Source organism: Chlorocebus sabaeus, chromosome 16 (genome assembly GCF_047675955.1).
Source record: "Chlorocebus sabaeus isolate Y175 chromosome 16, mChlSab1.0.hap1, whole genome shotgun sequence".
Taxonomy (NCBI): Eukaryota; Metazoa; Chordata; class Mammalia; order Primates; family Cercopithecidae; genus Chlorocebus; species Chlorocebus sabaeus.
This window is the reverse complement of record NC_132919.1, coordinates 58,202,009-58,221,809: the sequence shown is the minus strand read 5'-3', so window position 1 is coordinate 58,221,809 and position 19,801 is coordinate 58,202,009. Positions and strand designations below refer to the sequence as shown.

General features: G+C 44.1%; 1 protein-coding gene and 1 pseudogene across 1 annotated transcript in view; both read right to left on the bottom strand.

Moving 5' to 3' along the window:
• Positions 1-19,801, bottom strand: part of FAM20A (FAM20A golgi associated secretory pathway pseudokinase) — a 61,891-nt gene that overhangs the window by 9,698 nt on the left and 32,392 nt on the right. The window contains exons 2-4 of the mRNA XM_008011985.3: positions 7,503-7,687; positions 6,715-6,765; positions 4,550-4,628 (exon numbers count right to left, since the gene is read on the bottom strand). Of these exons, the coding sequence (XP_008010176.2) occupies positions 4,550-4,628; positions 6,715-6,765; positions 7,503-7,687 (315 nt within the window). The remainder of the gene's footprint in view (positions 1-4,549; positions 4,629-6,714; positions 6,766-7,502; positions 7,688-19,801) is intronic.
• On the bottom strand, positions 15,860-17,543 carry LOC103243143 (glycerol-3-phosphate acyltransferase 3 pseudogene; annotated as a pseudogene).

The window sequence follows — 19,801 nt, the reverse complement described above, 5'->3', positions numbered from 1 at the left end:
CATCTCCAGCAGAGCTCTTGAGTGACTAGGTGCATTACCAATGAGCAGTAATATTTTGAAAGGAATCTGTTTTTTTTCCCCCCTTGAGTAGTAAGGTCTCAACAGTGGTCTTAAAATATTCAGCAAACCATGCTGTTAACAGATGTGTGGTCATCCAGGCTTTCTTGCTCCATTTATAGAGCACAGGCAGAGTAAATTTAGCATCATTCTTGAGGGCCTGAGGATTTTTTGAATGGTAATTGAGTATTGGCTTCAACATAAGTCCCCAGCAACATTATCACCTAACAAGAGAGTCAGCCTGTCCTTTGTATCTTTGAAGTCAGGCATTGACTTTTCTTCTCTAGCTATGGGGAAAGTCCTAGGTGCTATTTTCTTGCAATAGAAGGCTGTTTCATCTACACTGAAAATCTATTGTTAGTGTAGCTACGTTCATCAATGATCTTAGCTAGATCTTCTGGATAACTTGCTGCAGCTTCTCCATCAGCACTTACTGCTTCACCTTGCACTTTTATTTATGGAGATGGCTTTTTTCCTTAAGCCTCATGAACCAACCTCTGCTATCTTCCAACTTTTCTTCTGCAGCTTTCTCACTTGTCTCAGCCTTCATTGAAGAGAGTTAGAACCCTGCACTGGATTAAGCTTTGGTTTAAGGGAATGCTGTGGCTGGTTTAATCTTCTACCCAGATAACTTAAACTTGCTCCATATCAGCAATAAGGTTGTTTTGCTTTCTTATCATTCGTGTGTTCAGTGGAGCAGCGCTTTCATTTTCCTTCGATAACTTTTCCTTTGCATTCACAACTTGCCTAACTGGCACAAAAAGCTTAGCTTTCAGCTTATTGGCTTTCAACATGCCTTCCTCACTAGCCTCCTGAATCATTTCTTGCTTTCCATTTAAAGTGAGAGATGTGACACTCCTTTCATGTGAACACTTAGAGGCCCATGTTGGGTTACTAACTGGCCTAATTTCAATATTGTGTGTCTTAGGGAATAGGGAGGCCCGAGGACAGGGAGAGAGATTGGGGGAATAGCCATTTTGGAGCAGTCAGAACATCCATTTAGGCCAGGCGCAGTGGCTCACACCTGTAATCCTAGCACTTTGGAAGGCCAAGGTGGGCAATCACTTGAGGCCAGGAGTTCGAGACCAGCCTGGCCAACACAGTGAAACCCCATCTCTACTAAAAATAGAAAAAATTAGCTAGGCATGGTGGCACATGCCTATAATCCCAGCACTTTGGGAGGCTGAGGTGGGCAGATCACCTGAGGTCAGGAGTTTAAGACCAGCCTGGCCAACACGGTGAAAACCCATCTCTACTAAAAATGCAAAAATTAGCCAGGTGTGGTGGCCGGTGCCTATAGTCCCAGTTATTTGGAAGGCTGAGGCAAGAGAATCACTTGAACCCAGGAGACAGAGGCTGCAGTGAGCTGAGATTGAACCATTGCACTCCAGCCTGGGCAACAGAGTGAGACTCTGTCTCAAAAAAAACAAAAACAAAAAACAGTTTGAAATATTGTGAGAATTACCAAATGTGACACAGAGACATGACGTGGGCACATGCTGTTGGGAAAATGGTACCGATAGACTTGCTTGATGCAGGGTTGCTGCAAGCCTTCAATTTGTAAAAAACAGTATCTCCAAAGCGCGATAAAGTGAAATGCAGATACAGCGAGCTATGCTTGTATTTTTTTGTTGTTGTTCTTTGAGACGGAGTTTCGCTCTTGTTGCCCAGGATGGAGGGTAGTGGCGCGATCTTGGCTCACTGCAACCTCCGCCTCCCGGGTTCAAGCCATTCTCCTGCCTCAGCCTCTCGAGTAGCTGGGATTACAGGCACCTGTCACCATGCCTGGCTAATTATTTTATATTTTTATTAGAAACGGGGTTTCACCATGTTAGCCAGGCTGGTCTCAAACTCCTGACTGCATATGCCTGTATTTGTTTTAACTGACCAGGCAGAGAAGTTGTTTTAGGCTGTGAGTTATGTTATTTTATTTTCCTGCAAAGGCAACACTACAGTTCAAGACCAGCCTGGCCAACATGGTGAAACCCCATCTCTACTAAAAGTACAAAATTAGCCAGGTGTGGTGGTACACACCTATAATCCCAGCTACTCCGGAGGCTGAGGCAGGAGAATTGCTTGAACCCGGGAGGCCGAGGTTGCAGTGAGCTGAGATGGCGCCATTGCACTCCAGGCTGGGCGACAAGAGTGAAACTCCATCTCAGAAAAAAAAAAAAAAGGAAAAAAAAAAAAAAGAAATTAGAGACATCCTATTGTGCCACATAAAAATTTTGCTCGGAGAACAGAATCTATGGCCCTGGTGATTTGAAGATTTATCATTACTTTTATGCTTCTCATTAACATCTCCTGTTTCTCTATCAGTGTTCCTTAGGTTGCCTCTCTCTAACTGGTGCTGTCTTTTGAGTATATATTATATGTGCTTGACTAACTGTAACAATGATTTAAACTCTGTAACATCCAGAACCTCACTGGTGGCTCTTGTGTTCAGCTGAGCATTGTGCCAAAGAGTCACATGTCTACTTGTGGAACCTCTGCTAATTGCCATGTGTATTCGCTGTTATAGCTCTCATTTCAAAGGAACGCAATGTATTTATTTACATATTTTAGTACTCTATATGCCTGAATACAAGCTGAGGTCTCTCCTGAAACTGTCCCTTGGAAAGGAGTCTCTATATTCAAATCCTGTCATAGTTAATCACTTAATTTTGTTTGGGACAGATACATTAACCTGGAATGACTTGACTTTGTGCTGGTTTTACTGCCTGGTGTAACTGGTTACAATAGGTTGTTGGTAGTGATGGGGGAGGGGAGCGGGGAAATAATTTAATATGGATTTAACATTCACCCCAAACTTGACTCTAAGTGATGATGAAACCAATGCCCAAAATTTTTGACAAGTAAAATCTATAGTGGGAGAAAAAAAAGCGATATTTCTAAATCTATATACTGTTTTATATGACGGGATTTTTAAATGAATATAAATATAAGCAGACATTCAATTGTTTCATGTACATTTCTGGAAAGTTTTAAGTTGATCTAACAACTAGGATTTTGGATCTTTCACATAGGAAAAATGGGGGAACTCTTTCTTGTTTTTTTTTTTTTTTTTTTGAGATAGAGTCTCCTTCTATTGCCCAGGCTGGAATACAGTGGTGTGATCTTAGCTCACCGCAACCTCCTCCTCCTGGGCTAAGACATTCTTCTGCCTCAGCCTCTCGAGTAGCTGGGACTACATGCATGCACCACCACGCCTGGATAATTTTTGTATTTTTGGTAGGGATGGGGTTTCGCCATGTTGGCCAGGCTGGTCTCAAACTCCTGACCTCAGGTGATCCACCTGCCTTGGCCTCCCAAAGTGTGAGCCATCGTGCCCAGCGGAGGAACTCTTTATACAGCGGTGGTTCTCAAGGTTGCCTGGGCCTTGGGCAGGGGTGTCCGCTGGACTCCCTGAGGGTGGGACTCAGGCATAAGGATTTTTAAAGGCTCCTCAAGTGAATCTAACATGCAGCTGATCCACTCCAACCCCTTCTTTAAGGAGGTGCTTTTGCGAAAGCAGTTGGGACTAAAACTCTTTATTCAGTGCTTATTCAAGTAGGCCCTGCCCTAAGAACCATCTACTGGGGCATTCAATGGGCCTCCCCTTGAATGGCTGAGGGTTTGGAATCTGCCAGTCTAATGGCATTCCACTGGAAGAAGCACATTCTGGAGGAAAGCATCACTTGGGTAACGGGGTCCCTCTTGGGGCGATTTTCTTTTCTGCAGGTTGTCTCATCATCTCAAGGAGGAACATTTTCCTGGGCTAAGGCATTGGGGCCCAACTCTAGGAGACCCCAACCTGGGAGTTGCAGATCCTTTGGGGGCCAGAAACCCAAACTCACACCAAGCTCTGTTTAAAGACTAAAATACATATTATGTCACCCATCTCTATATTTTGCAAAATTTTCAAGGCATGTAGTTACTGTTGTTATGAATAAAATATAAATTAATATAAACATGGAATTGACTTCCTAGTAGTCTTTCTTGATCGTCTAGGTTTTCAGTCGAAACAAGTGTTGTTGTATACAGGTCTGTAAACTTTTTGATGTCAAAAAGAGAGTGCTATCCCTGGAAAAAAGTGGGGATCCATTAAAGTGGTGGAGTGTGAACTTAGCAATCCAGATGCCTGGGTTTGAATCCCGGGTCCACTGTTTGCAGCTGCAAGATTGGGATGAGATGGTCTCTTTCAGCCTCAGTATCTTTATCTGTAAAGTGGACATTATAAGAGTATCTGGCTCATCAACTTGCCCATGATCCCAGGACACAACCTAGGTCATTGTGTGGCATAGATGCTAGTAAGGGCCTGATAAAGAGTAGCTCTTAGTATTTTCAATGATGATTATTATTATGATCACCCCAAACAGTTCTGTGCTTGTGCAGATTAGAGAATCTCTGAATAACTGGCAGAAAGACTTTAGGTCACTTTTATTAGTTTTTGGTCCAAATCTTCCCAGGACCACCCCAACCAGTTGTGGAAAGGAGGAAGGCAGTCACTTACCTCATGGGTTTGAACATGGCCTTCCCGAAATCTGAGAACCTCAGCACCAGCTTGAGGTGGACCCCACTGGGTTTCACAACTGTGAAAGGCAGAAGAGTGAGTTAACCATGCTTCTGGGCCTCAGCCCAGGCTTGTGACTCTGGTCCTTCAATAAGCCCAGCTGACTTCTCTTTCCTCTTATGTAATGAGACCCTAAAGACTAGGATGTGCTCTCCATAACCTGCAGGGCAAACGCCATGGTGTCAGGCCATAGTGACGGTGCCCGGGGCTCAAGACAGTACTTTTTACTTTGGGAGGTGAAAAGGAGGATCGCTTGAGCCCAGGAGTTGGACACCAGCCTGGGCAACATAGTGAGACCCCCATTTTGAAAAAAAAAAAAAGGTACATTTTCTGCTGACCATGGGAAAAGAGCAACAAATACAGTGAAGACATTTACTGAAAACCCCAAAGAATGTTTTCCTAAGAATGAACCTTTTCCTCTTTGTGTTTCAACTATATCTTTGTAGATTCGACTTATGCCTTCTGTTATATTAGACTAGTTGTTTTATGCCTCTTTCTACTTAAGACTGTACACCTGGGCTGGGACCAGAGCTTGGCAAGTGAGTGCTTCTTAGGTGCAGGGAGTACTACTTCCTTAAATGTTGCATCCTGAGCACTTCACTTGCCTTACCCTGTCCCTGGTCCTGGAGGGTCAGGACAATATCTCACTCACCTTGTGTTATATAAAATGGTCAATGGCAGGTGCTTAACTGAAGAAAAAGGAAGCCTGGGGCCCTGTACACCTTTATTTTCAAATCTTAGTGATATAGTTAGGCTTTGTGTCCCTACCCAAATCTCATCTCAAATTGTAATCCCCTTGTCTCAAATCTCATCTCAAATTGTTGAGGGAGGGATGTGGTGAGAGGTGACCAGATCATGGGACAGTTTCCCCTATGCTGTTCTTATGATAGTGAGTTCTCATGAGATCTCATGGTTTTATAAGGCGCTCTTCCCCGTTTGCATCTTCTCTCTCCTGCCACCATGTGAGATGTACCTTGCTTCCCCTTCCCCTTCTGCATGATTGTAAATTTCCAGAGACCTCCTAGCCATGCTTCCTGTTAAGCCTGCAGAACTGTGAGTCAATTAAACCTCTTCCTTTATAAATTACCCAGTCTCAGGCATTTCTTAACAGCAGTGTAAAAATGAACTAATACATTTCGACGTGCCTCATCAGATGTAGTCACATGTAGACATTTCTGATGTGTGTTCCACACGTTGAAGTAAAGGGACAGGGCCCCTCACGGCTGGTGATGACTGGTCTGAGGGTTTTAGGGTCCAGACCCACCTATAACCAGGTCACAGCACTCCTGGAGGGAGCTCTGCCACTCTCAGTCCTAGCTTTTTGATTCCCACTTATCCTTGTGAATTTCAACTCTGGCTATATGGAGGCTGGGCATGAGCACTTTTTAAAGCTCCCCCAGTGATTCTAATACATACGTGTGTGTGTGTGTGTGTATATATATATATTTTAGCTGGAGTCTCACTCTGTTGCCTAGGCTGGAGTGCAGTGGCATGATCTCAGTTCACTGCAACCTCCACCTCCTCGGTTCAAGCGATTCTCTTGACTCAGTCTCCTGAGTAGCTGGGATTACAGGTGAGCACCACCATGCCTGTCTAACTTTTTATATTTTTGGTAGAGATGGGTTTTCACTGCGTTGGCCAGGCTGGTCTCAAACTCCTGACATCAAGTGATCCACCTGCCTCGGACTCCCAAAGTGCTGGGATTACAGGCGTGAGCCACTGCGCCCAGCTGATTCTGATATTTTGTCAGTAGTGGGAACCATTGCTTCTTGAATTTGAAAGCCACTCCAATCACTTGAGGATTTTGTGAAAACTCAGATTCGGATTCAGAAAGAGAGTGAGACCCTGCATTTCTGACGAGCTCCTCAGTGATGCTGCTGATGCTTTTCCTGGGCCATGCATTGCCCAGCGGGGCCTACACAACCCTTCCTCTTAAGTGCCTTTTCTTATTGTGGGTGGATGGGGAGAAATGTTGAGTTCTCAGAGGTTACACAGAGAACCATACTCCTTCCACTCTTGCCCAAGGTCACCACTGGAGTGGATTTTGGGGTTTGCACAGCTGTGAGGGTGAAGAGGCTGGGTGGGGGCGGGGCCAGGTCACTTACTCTGGGTGCAGTCACACGCCCCCAGCAAGGCTTTCTCATCCTGACTGTAATCTGCAAAGGAGGAGAAGGGCAATGAGAACTTCCAGTCTTATTCCTGGGAGAGCCTACAACATGGGGGTCCCTTGACTCTGGTTCAGATCACCAGAGGGGAGACTGTGATGTAGCCTGTGGCCCTTGCCCACTCTGTGGGAGATCTCTTGGAGCCCAGGAGGCTGCAACCTCCTTCCCCTGCTCTGTCCCAGACCCCTGCTTTCTAGCCCTTCAGTGGACACTCCAGCCATACCTGGCTGGGAGACTGAGTCTGCTTTTGTCTCTGCTAATACTTTGCTGTGTCATTTTGATTGTCTCAGTGCTTGACAGCACAGACTTGGTATCAGCAGGCCTGTGTTTGAATCCCAGCTCCACCCCGTAGGTCCTTGGCCAAGCTACTCAACCCTTCTGAGTCTCAGTTTCCCTATCTATAAAATGGCAGTGGTAATATCCATGCCACAAGGTCTTTGGGTGAAAGAGAATGTGTTGCCTGCTTCAAAAGCAGCACTCAATAAATGGTAGTGATCGCCTTCCTTTAGGTGTACCAAACAACAGCATACCTCCTTATGGGATCAGGACGAGATTATTGCTATAAGATCTCTGTCAGAGGGGAAAAGATCAATGTGTATGTTCCTTTTCTGTCTCTCAGGTGTCAGTGTCAAGCCTTTAATGTTCCACTCTGGAGCCTGGCCTGGGATGCCTTACCCAGACTCTCTGGGAGAAAGTCAGTCCCCCTTGCCTGATCCCATGAACTTTACCAGCACTGATGGTAGGAAAGTTCCTCATATCTTGCAGAAGTTTGCTGACAACAGGACTGGACCGGGAGTAGAGCCCATGGCGGTTAATACCCAGGTGGAACTGGACCCAACTGGCCTCGAGTTGGAGCTGCAGTGGGGGGTCCAGGGAGGTGAGGTTCATCTGCTCTCTGTACATCTTGTGTCGCCTGAAAGAGCCAGATAGTTGTTCATTAGAGGAACGAGAATGCAAAGACCCACCAAGATACCTTGTCTGCAGTTTTCATTCATCTTTTCATTTATTCCACAAGTGTATTAAGCATCTAATGAGGGCTAGGCTTTAAGCTGTGCTTAGGATATCATGGGAAGCAAAACACCTGTAGGGTCCTTTCTTACCCTCAGAGAGCTTACACTCTAGTGAGTAAAACACACAGTTATACAGTATCATACACAAATACTTAATTACAAACCAGGACAAATCCTGGGAAGGAAAAAAGGCAGACTGCTAAGAATAAAACTAGGGGCCTCATATAATCTGGGATCTCAGGGTGAGACTGTGGGTCTCTGTGCACTTTCCCATTAAAACTCTCTATCTTACATTTCCCAGTATTTTACGTTCCAAGGAATCAGAAGATAGAGGAGAGAAGGCAATTGGTGAGAATAACAAGAAGAGAGGGTGGAGATCTTTCAGTGGGGCTGGAAGCTGAGTTAGATTACAAAAGAAAAGAATTAATGAGCCATTTACTGTTTGTTCTGCTTGGGTAGCCTTTTTCTGCCAGGAAAAAAAGAGAAAAATAAAAAATGATGGTGCTACCATTTAGAGATGTAGACTGTAATTTGGGAGACAAGTTGTAAGTCTGTGAAATAACCAGAGCAAAATACAAGGCTGTTATAAATCAACTGCTAAACATGTGGCTCAGATGGAAACGCCTTAACGTTTTGGAGAAGGGAAAAGATGAATCTATGATGAAGTAGCCTGAGGACAACCACAGTGAAGAAGGCAGACTTCAGCTGGATCCTAAAGAACCGGGGGTGTTTGGCTTGAAGGGGACAGGGAGGGTACTCCTGCATTAAGGACGACATGAGCACTATGAGAGGTGGGCAAGAAATGGGTGCATCTGGGGATGAGAGAGGCAGGTTGAATAAGTGCACTGTTGAATGAGAAGGCGGAGGCCTCCGGTTTGGAAGGGAAGGCAAATCAGTACGAGGTCCTCTGGTAGGGAAAAGCTGACTGGGAGAGGTAGGTGGGATTATAGGAGTAGGGTTTTGCAGTTCCTATATATCCCTATTTCTCAAACTGTGACAGTATACCACTCAGGTCTGGGGCGGGGTGAAAAACGAAACAAACATGGCAGATCTGGGAGTGTCCAATTTTCTCATTGGTGGAGAGTTGTAAAAATTACCACATTGCGAGGCTGAGGCAGATCACCTGAGGCCAGGAGTTTGAGGCCAGCCTGGACAATAATGATAAAGCCCCGTCTCTACTAAAAATACAAAAATTAGCCAGGCGTGGTGGTGCGCACCTGTAATCCCAGCTACTTGAGAGGCTGAGGCAGGAGAATCACTTGAACCCGGGAGGCAGAGGTTGCAGCGAGCCGTGATTGTGCCACCGCACTCCAGCCTGGGCGACAGAGCGAGACTCTGACTTTAAAAAAAAAAAGTTACTTTTCTATCAAAATAAAAATAGATGTATTATGGGGAAGGAAATAAAATATACCATAGGGATCTGAATCCATTTGTGATCTTAGTGATTGCAATGGACTGAATGTTTATGTTTCCTTCAGATTCATATGTTGAAATTTTAACCTCCAAGGTGATAGTATTGGAGGTGGGGCCTCTTGGGAGGGGGTAACCCTCATGAATGGGATTAATGCCCTCATAAGAGAGACCCCAGAGAAATCCCTCACCCCTTCTGCCATGTCAGGTTATAGCAAGAAGACAGTATCTGTGTACCAGCAAGAGAGGCCTCACTAGAAGAAATGGAATCTGCCAGCACCCTGGTGTTGGACTTCTCAGCCTCCAGAACTGTGAGAAATACATTTCTGTTGTTTACAAGTCACCCAGTTTATAGTATTGGTTATCACACCCCAAACAGACTAAGGCAATTTTGCTTCACCATTTCTTTCCTATTTCTGACACCCAGAATGAAGTGTAATATATTCCCAGACATGACTGCCCAGTGCAGAGGAGAATACGGTAATTACCATCCCCATTCATGGCGTTTTCCTTGTGTGAATGTAACCCAACACTGAAAATCTTTGGGAAATCATATCACATATCTCTAAGAAAATATGATTTTATGGTAAGCAGGATTCTAAAATTGGCTTCTAAGATTCCATGCCCTCATTTCCAGAACCTGTGACTATGAAGAGCTCTCACTCCATGATTATGCCATGTTCACGGCGTAGTTGAATTTAGGGAGGTTGTCAAGGTGGGCCTGATTGAATCGCATGAGCCCTTGAAAGTAAAGTTTTTTTTCTGGCTGTTATCAGAAGTCCAAACGATCCAGAGCGTCAGAAGGATTTGACACACTATTGTTGGCTTTGAAGATGGAGAAGGTCAAGTGGAAGGACCAGAGAGCTGCCATGAAGAGCTGAGAATGCTTCCCAACTGAAGCCAGCAAGGAGATGGGGGCAAGGAACTGAATTCTACCAACAACGAGAATGAGCTTGAAGGAGGACCCCTGAGCTGCTGATGAGGTTGTAGCCAACCAACGCCTTGATTTTAGTCTTGTGAGATTCTAGCAGAAAATGAGTCATACCATCTGATATGTTGCAGATGTTTGTCCCCTCCAAATCTCATATTGAAATGTAGTCGCCAGTGTTGAAGGCGGGGCCTGGTGGGAGCTAATTGTAACATAGGAGTGGGTCCCTCATGAATGGCTTAGCACCATCTCCTTGGTGATGAGTGAGGTCTTGCTCAGAGTTCATGTGAGATCTGGGGGTTTAAAGGCATATAGCGCCTCCCCGCTCACTCTCTTGTGCTCCTGCTCTTGCCATGTGCTGTGCATGTTCTGTATCACCTTCTGCCATGAGTAAGTTTTCTGAGGCCCTCACCAGAAGCAGCATGCTTCCTGTACAGCCTGTGGAACCATGATGTAATTAAATCTTTTTTTTTTTTAAATAAATTACACAGTTTCAGGTCTGTCTTTTTCTTTCTCTTTCTTTCTTTTCTTTCTTTCTTTCCTTCCTTCCTTCCTTCCTTTCTTTTTCTTTTCTTTCTTTCTTTCTTTCTTTCTTTCTTTCTTTCTTTCTTTCTTTCTTTCTTTCTTTCTTTCTTTCTCTCTCTCTCTCTCTCTCTCTCTCTCTCTCTCTCTTTCTTCCTTCCTTCCTTCCTTCCTTCCTTCCTTCCTTCCTTCCTTCCTTCCTACCTTCCTTTCCTTCCTTTCTTTTCTCTTTCTTTCTTTCCTTCTTTCTTTCTCTTTCTTTCCTTCTCTTTCTTTCTTTCTTTCTCTTTCTTTCTTTCTTTCTTTCTTTCTTTCTTTCTTTCTTTCTTTCTTTCTTTCTTTCCTTCCTTCTTTCCTTCCTTCCTTCCTTCCTTCCTTCCTTCCTTCCTTCCTTCCTTCCTTCCTTCTTTCTTTCTTTCTTTCTTTCTTTCTTTCTTTCTTTCTTTCTTTCTTTCTTTCTTTCTTTCTTTCTTTCCTTCCTTCCTTCCTTCCTTCCTTCCTTCTCTCTCTCTCTTTCTCTCTCTTTCTTCTCCTTCCTTCCTTCCTTCCTTCCTTCCTTCCTTCCTTCCTTCCTTCCTTCCTTCCTTCCTTCCTTCTTTCATCTTTCTTTGAAGTTTTGCTCTTGTTGCCAAGGCTGGAGTGCAATGACACGATCCTGGCTCACTGGCTCACTGCTACCTCTACCTCCCCGGTTCAAGCGATTCTCCTGCCTCAGCCTCCTGAGTAGCTGGGATTACAGGTGCATGCCACCATGGCTGGCTAATTTTGTGTTTTTGATAGAGATGGGGTTTTACCATCTTGGCCAGGGTTGTCTCAAACTCCTGACCTCAGGTGATCTGCCTGCCTTGGCCACTCAAAGTGCTGGGATTACAGGTGTGAGCCACCATGCCTGGCCAGATATTTCTTTATAGCAACACAAAAATGGCCTGAAACATTATCCCAGACTTCTGACTTATAGGGCAAATGGGGAGTTGCTCTGAGTGTCTAAGTTTGTGGTAATTTATACTCAGAACTAAAAACCAAATGCATATTTTGTTCACAGAGAGGCTCAAAAGCTAAATGCTCTTATTTTAAGCATATGCTTTTATTTCTTTTAAAAATAACCCCAAGTAATATTTTTTATTAGCTCTAGAAAACTATTCACATAAGTGTTCTTGTTTGTTTGTTTGTGTTTAGAGATGAGGGTCTTGCTCTGTCATCCAGGCTGGAGTGCAGTGGCATAGTCACAGCTCACTGTGGTCTCGAATTCCTGGCCTTGAATAATCCTCCTGCCTCAGTCTCCCAAGCAGTTAGGACTACAGGCATGCCCTACAAATCCTAGCTAATTAATTAATTTTTTTTTTTTTTTTCAGAGATAGAGTCTTGTTTTGTTGCCCAGGCTGGTCTTGAACCCCTGGCCTCAAGCAATTCTCCCACATCAGTCTCCCAAATTCTTGAGATTAATACATGTGAGCCACTGCCCCTCACGTAAGTTTTAGATTTTTATTTTGTCATTAAAGTGGTTAATCAGCTTTCAGATGGGACTTATATTTCTGAGTTCCCCAGGGTCACTTAACAAAACAGGTACAGGCTGCAGAACTATCATGGCAAGAGGGTCCACAGACTTAAATACCTATAGAATACCTACAGAAACAGGCAGGCAGCATGAGTGAAGAATGCAGGCAGGAGGGGTGGGGAGTGTGGCAAACTAGAGAGCACACTCTCCATGTAAAGGGGAACAGCCACTACTAAGTTTCAACTGATTGTAGAGTTGTTCTGACATTGTTTATTCATCCATTCACTCATTCATCAACTATTTGTTGAGATACTAGATACTGATTTATGTTTTGGAACTAGGGCTGTGTACAGATCTACAATATTTCTGTTCATATGAAACTTATAATTTCCAGGGAAATCATTTATTCTAGTTTTAAAGAAAAGCTAGAATCCAGACTTTGATCAGGATTTGGATTCTCCTTCCAAGTGTTGACTCAAGAATGAAGAGTTGAGCTACCATTTGAGCCAGCAATCCCACTACTAGCATATACCCAAAGGAAAATAAACCTTTCTACCAAAAAGACACACGCACCTGTATTTTCATCACAGCACTATTCACAATAGCAAAGGCGTGGAATCAACCTAGGTGCCCATCCATGATGGATTGGATAAAGAAAATGTGGGACATATACACCATTTTATGCAGCCATAAAAAAAGAATGAAACCATGTCCTTTTCAGCAACACGGATGCAGCTGGAAACCATTATCCTAAGTGAACTAACGCAGAAACAGAAAACCAAATGTTGCATGTTCTCACTCACAAGTGGGAGCTAACTACTGGGTACACATGGACACAAACGGGAGCATCAGACACTGGGGATTATTAGAGGGGGAAAGGAAAGGGGGGTGGATTGAAAAAACTGCCTATCGGGTGCTAAGCTCGCTACCTTGGTGACAGATTCATTCGTACACCTTGACATCCCATGGTCTACCTTTGCAGCAGGCCTGCACATGAACCCCTGATTCTAAAATACAAGTCCAAAAAAAAAAAAAAAAAAAAAGTGTTGACTCAAATTAAAAAATATCCTGTGTGGGCCAAACAACAACAACAACAATTGACATCCAGTTTGTGTTCTCTGCCCTGTGCTGTTAACGCAAATGAAGAAGTGAGCTGGTCAATGTGAAATCCCCCTGCACACATATTATGTGTAAATCCCCCTGCACACATATTACTCTGTGGATGTATATGAATGGAGGAGACAAGGCAAAGCAAAGGAACACATTATTATTATTATTATTATTATTATTATTATTATTAGAGACAAGGTCTTGCTCTGTTGCCCAGGCTGGAGTACAGTGGCACCGTCACAATTCACTGTAGCCTTAACCTCCTGGGCTTAAGCAATCCTCCCACCTCAGTCTCCCGAGTAGCTGGGACTACAGGCATGTGCCATTATGCCTGGCTAATTTTTTTTATTTTTTGTAGAGACAGGTCTCCATATGTTGCCCAGGCTGATCTCGATCTCCTAGGCTCAAGTGATGCTCCTGTTTTGGCCCCCCAGAGTGCTGGGATTGTAGGCATGAGATGCTGCGCCCAGCTAGAATACCCTATTATTTTAAGACTTTGGTCTCCAAGAGCAGTAGAAAGATGGCTGGGACTTCTCTCCCAAGACAGCAAGCCCTCAGCCAGCCTTCCAGCTTGGCGTAGGGGAAGGGGACTGAAACTTATTCCTCCCCTAAAGGTCAGCAGCGGGCTCAGGAGTCCAGCCACCATCAGTCCATCGCACCCCCTCCAAGACAAAGGAGCAATCTGTACTGTTGGTATAATTACCCAAAGTGACAAATGTTAAAGCTGCTTCAGATCTAGCATTTGATGAAAACCAAGGGCAAGGGCAAATTGTTGACCAGGTCTGTATGTCTCCAGCTGGCTTTCCCTTACTTTACTAACATTTATTTTTATTTTAAAAACATAATCATTTTTTTCCATTTAAATATCTGAGAGGTCTAGAATTTATTTAGATAAAACGTGTTAGGTATGGGTTCACCTTTTTCCGCCCTCCAAGGTGACTAGCTAGTTCTCTAACAATCATTTATTAAACAAATTTATTTTTTAATTTCACTGATTTGAAATGTCATTTTTATCAGATAAAACATTTCCATTCGTATTTGGGTCTATTTCTGGCAGCTCCATTCTGTTTCATGTTCTGTCTGGCCATATTCCAAGGAAATGCTGTTGAACTTTTTTAACGTGATAAAACACTTTAACAGCTGGTGGGGCTAGTCTTTTTGATTGCTTTTTTTTTTAAAGAGTTTTCCTATATAGTCCAACTTGTATACTTATCCACATGAATTTCACAATTATAAAAACCCTTTCAAAATGGAAACCTTAAAAAGTTTTAAACAGGCTTATCAAGTAGCATTATTATAATGCCTTCTTGAATTATTGATGAGAGTGTAGTTGGCACATCATTCTAGAGGGTAATTTCCCAGTACGTTTCTTTTTTTATTTTTATTTTTATTTTTATTTTTATTTTTATTTTTATTTTTATGGAGTCTCCCTCTGTTGCCCAGGCTGGAGTTCAGTGGCATGATCTTGGCTCAGTGCAACCTCTGCCTCCCGGATTCAAGCAATTTTCCTGCCTCAGCCTCCTGAGTAGCTGGGATTACAGGTGTGTGCCACCATGCCTGGCTAATTTTTGTTTTTTTTAGTAGAGACGGGGTTTCACCATGTTGGCCAGGATGGTCTTGAACCTCTGACCTCACATGATCCACTGGCCTCTCAAAGTGTTGGGATCACAGGCGTGAGCCACTGCACCAGGCCCCCAGTACATTTCAAAACGTGTAATGAGTGTACCCTTTGACTTAGCAATTTCACTTCTGCAACTTCTCCTGTAGAATGATTTGCACAATTCTGCAAGAAAATATGTTCAAAGATGTTCACCATTGTTTGTAACTGTAAAATCTGGAGAAAAGAGAAATGTCTAGGACAGAGGTATTTAAGAGATATCTCTATATGTAGTGACGTAGAAAGCTGTCTAATTTCAGAACAGTTGTAGAGTGGGTCTTTTTCTTTTTGCTAAAAATATCATATACAGGTGCTTATATAGACATAGACACATTTAGTGTGCATGAAAAGAACACATACCAAACTCAATGATGGTGCCCCTTGGGGGTATGCATGAGTAGCTTCATTTTTACTTCATGTATTTCTGTAATTGTGCAATTAAACAAATTACATTGAAAGTTGTTTTTGCATACCTCTTTCTCACTCCTCATGTGTCTCCCTATCTAGCATCCTTTTCCATCCCCCCACCTTTTTTTTTTTCTTTCTTTTTTTTTTTTAAAGCATTGCATCTTCTCATTTGAATTGCATTTCCAAGATCTGGCCAAAAAAAAAAGAAGGCTGGGCGCGTTGGCTCAAGCCTGTAATCCCAGCACTGTGGGAGGCCGAGACGGGTGGATCACGTGGTCAGGAGATTGAGACCATCCTGGCTAACACAGTGAAACTTTGTCTCTACTAAAAAAAAAACAAAAAACTAGCCGGGTGAGGTGGCGGGCGCCTGTAGTCCCAGCTACTCGGGAGGCTGAGGCGGGAGAATGGCGTGAACCTGGGAGGCGGAGCTTGCAGTGAGCCCAGATTGCGCCACTGCACTCCAGCCTGGGCGACAGAGCAAGACTCCGTCTCAAAAAAAAAAAAAAAAAAGAAAAAAGAAAAAAAAATTTCCTCTTGTACTTGTGTGATCTGTGACCCACAATTTCAGATCACAATGCCCCATCTCCTTGAGTCCCTGTGGTTAATTCAAGCATTAACCACAATCATCTTGCTGTAATTTTTCTGCTGCCCCTCCTTGAAGGTGTCCTTCACCTTTGCTCTCTTTAGTCCTCCATCCCGGGGAAGTTCAGTCAGGCCTCCTTGTATAGCAATAGCAGACTTAACCCTGTTAGCAAAGTGAACTGTATCTTCTCCTTCCTTTCTGCTTATGGGGGGCATGTACCACACATCACTGACAATGGCCCGGCTGGTCATCATTCAAAGCAGGTAGCTCACCATGTTGTACTTACTGCTGTTCCAAAATGCATCACCAAACTGAGGGTTATACTTAATTGCAACTGGATGTATGGTTCCTCCAATTTCAAAGCTCCCCTTTTTAAACATCATGACTGAAGTACTGTTGATGCAAGTTCCTTCAGGAAAAATTAATATGGGTCATTTCTTCTTATCAGCAATATGTTCTTTTAGTCTCTTAGTAACCAGGTGTCGATCCTTCATTTCTGAGCATTCAAACCAGACATCATGAGGACAAGCCTTGACCATAACTCTCTGCATAATTCTCATCAAACCACCAAGAACCTGGCCAACCATAGCATAACATCCATCTGTTGTCAAGATTAAAACATCAATTGGGGAAGTATGGTTGGCAACACAAATGCCTCCCTTCTGGGGTCTGTACTGCTTGTTATGATAATGAATGGTACCAGAGAGGGATCGCGGACAGATCTGGCAGCAAGTTAGATGGACCAGTTCACTCAGTCAGTTTTTGAAGCCGCTGTCTGGCAGCTGCCCAACCAGTGTAGTTCCTATAACCAGCAAACTGATCCCAATGAAAGCCAAGGTAGCCCTCAGAGGCAGTAGGACACAATAGCGCACTATGACACCCAGCACCCACACCATAGTGAGCCGCAGACTGATGTACTGGAAATTTACATTGGTTCTTGTGAGGAGATTCCATGACACTAGCTCCTCTGAGGAAAACCTCTGGGTCACTTCATCTTCCACAATGGCTTCCAATCCCTTCTTGGAGAAATAAAACACGTCGGACAGCTCAAAGTCCCTTCCTCGTAGACCAGAGAGCCCTTTTCCCATGGGTGACTCATCTCTTTGGAGAACACCAACAGAAGCAGAGTTTTTAAGAATTTATTCCTTTGGGGTTCCTTTTTCAATTCGTATTGTGGCTCACTCTAAAGTTTTCACCGGGATCTTCATGTAGATCTCAGAGATGCCCAGAGACACTCCGAAGACCGAACACAGAAGGATAAAGCCGAGAACCAGCGTCAGTCGTGCGGAAAGGATCTTTCCTGGCCAGCTCTGCGCCCTCCATGACTCGGCGCACCCACTCAGGAGAGGTCCGTAGTGGAGGACCGAGCACCACAGCAGTCCCTGTCCCCAGGCAGTCCTGTGGGAGTTCCAGGAGCAGAGCGCTGAGCCCAGCACTTACCTCTGACTTTTTTTTTTCTTAAACAAACAAAACTACTTTCCTAAGATGATCTTATAGGTGAGTCAACATGATAGGCATCTTTCTCAATAACCTTCATTATCACGCAGTACATTTGTTTCATCACCAGACTAACTTAGAGTTACCGTTGTTGTTTTTTTTAACCTCTCTAAATCTCCCTAACTCTTTTTCTTAGGATGCTTCCAAGATTTCAGTCCATTTCAATATCGATCTTCACCTACAGAAGTCCTTCAGGGACCATCTCAAATGTCTCCATCTCTAGCATTAACCTTTCTTTGACTCTCCCAAATAAAGGATAAACAGCACAAAGGCCAAACAGAGGGCTCTGTTTTGGTGTCACTGGTTGGTGACAATGATGACAATGACATAGTTCGACTCCTATTGTAATGAGGTGAGAGGGTCACCGAATGCACAGCGAGTCGAACAAGAACTAATCAGTAGTGCAATAACAGAAATGGATGCAGAGTCTGTGTCACAAGGACCTGGTTCTGCCCTTCACCAGTGGAGCATCAAAAATCAATGCTAGTGTCGTTGCTATGAACACAATGTCTCATGGGATCCTGCAGCCCCCAACGAAATACATATTCTTATCCACAATTTGCAAATGAGAAGACTGAAGATAAGGTACAGGCTTAAAAAGTAGTTTAAGCCCTCTGAGTTTCAGTTTACCCATTGTGGGAAACGGGGAATGCTGATACTACCTCCTTGTATACCATCAGAATTAAGTGCAGTAATATTCAACCACAGAGTAGGTATCCAAGAATGGTGGCTATTTTTAATTATGATTTTTACCACTTATAAAGATGAGAGACCAGGTGGATGGTGATTTTTTTCAAAAACACTGTTCTACTGGGTAACCAGAAACAACCAGCTTTGCAAGCCACCGCAAAAATCCCCTGGAACATTCCATAAGCAAGGGAATGGCATCTATGTCATACTTGCATTAGACACCACCACCATTTGCATGCCTTGGCATGTGTGTGAGACTGTAGATCATCTGAGGGACCTTGGAATCCTGCTGTAGCTTTTCTGTGGTCTCTTGGTGTGCAGAGTAAGCAATAGGCAGGTTATCAAGGCATTAGAGGGAAAGCCAAGGCAGGTCTGGGCTTGGGCCTTAGGAGGTGGGTGTCTGTAGGCATGGGGGAAGGCAGGAAGCCTGGAAATGGAGCTTAGGTGGCTTAAGTGGGAGCCTGGAGTTCCATTTGCTTCCTGGGATGTGGGAGCTGAAGGCATGAGGAGGTTGCCAATCTGTACCCTGTTTTCTTCTGGGACCCTGAGGGCAGAGTCACTGGGGTGCTGTGAGTGCTCCAGACAGGGAGGGGAGATGACTCAGAGGGCTCAGGGAGGATTTGGAAGGTTCTCAGAAGACTGGGCAGCTCCCCATGCTCCTAGTCACTAACCACATGGCTTCAGGTCTGAAAATCTTCCCCAGTGCGTCAATTTCCTTGTATTGAGGAAATAGAAGGAATACGATTGGACTCCCACCTCCAACTTAGTTTTAGAGCATAGACTTATGGCTGTTTTATTTAACAGTTCTTTGTGGGTTGAGGTCAGACCCCTTTGGACTAATTTTGATACCTGACCATGCAAATATAGACACAGCAATCCTCTCCAATGGGTGTTATAGTGGAGAAGTGGGGCAGTAGCAGAAGGGGAAGTCGAGACCCCTGTTTGTTCCCCTCCAAAACTACAGAGCTAAGTTCTAAGTCCTCCCAGCTGCAGGGCACAGACATCTTTGGTTCCTGCCTTTTCCCAATCATTTCTAAATCCTGGAGTTTAACCTCCATTACCTTTTTTTTGTTTTTTGTTTTTTTTGGAGATGGAGTCTTGCTCTGTTGCCCAGGCTGGAGTGCAGTGGCCCGGTCTTGGTTCACTGCAACCTCCGCTTCCTGGGTTCAAGCAATTCTCCTGCTTTAGCCTCCCAAGTAGCTAGAATTACAGGTGCATGCCAGCATGCACTGCTAACTTTTGTTATTTTTAGTAGAGATGGGGTTTCACCATGTTGGCCAGGCTGGTTTTGAACTCCTGACCTCAACTGATCTGCCTGCCTCTGCCTCTGCCTCCCAAAGTGCTGGGATTACAGGCATGAGCCACCATGCCTGGCCATCCATTACCCCTTAATTTCCCCCCCCCCCTTTTTTTTTTCTGTCGCCTGTGCCTTAACCCTCTTATCTGGATCCTGGAATAGTCTCTTTACTGATATTCACGACCTCAGTCTTCTTCCCTTCTCCACTCCAGGCCTCCTTCACTGCCAAATTCACTGTCCAGGGCCAGTTCCAAGCACTTATTTCCTTCCTATGTAATCCTTCAATAGGTCCTTGCTGTCCATGAACTCTCATCCAAATTCCTACTTTAGCATTTCCCCAAATGTTTTAGTTTTTTAAATCTTCCTCCCCACCCGTTGCCCTCCTACCTAAGTTCTATGTTTAGTGTTCCTGTACTTTCC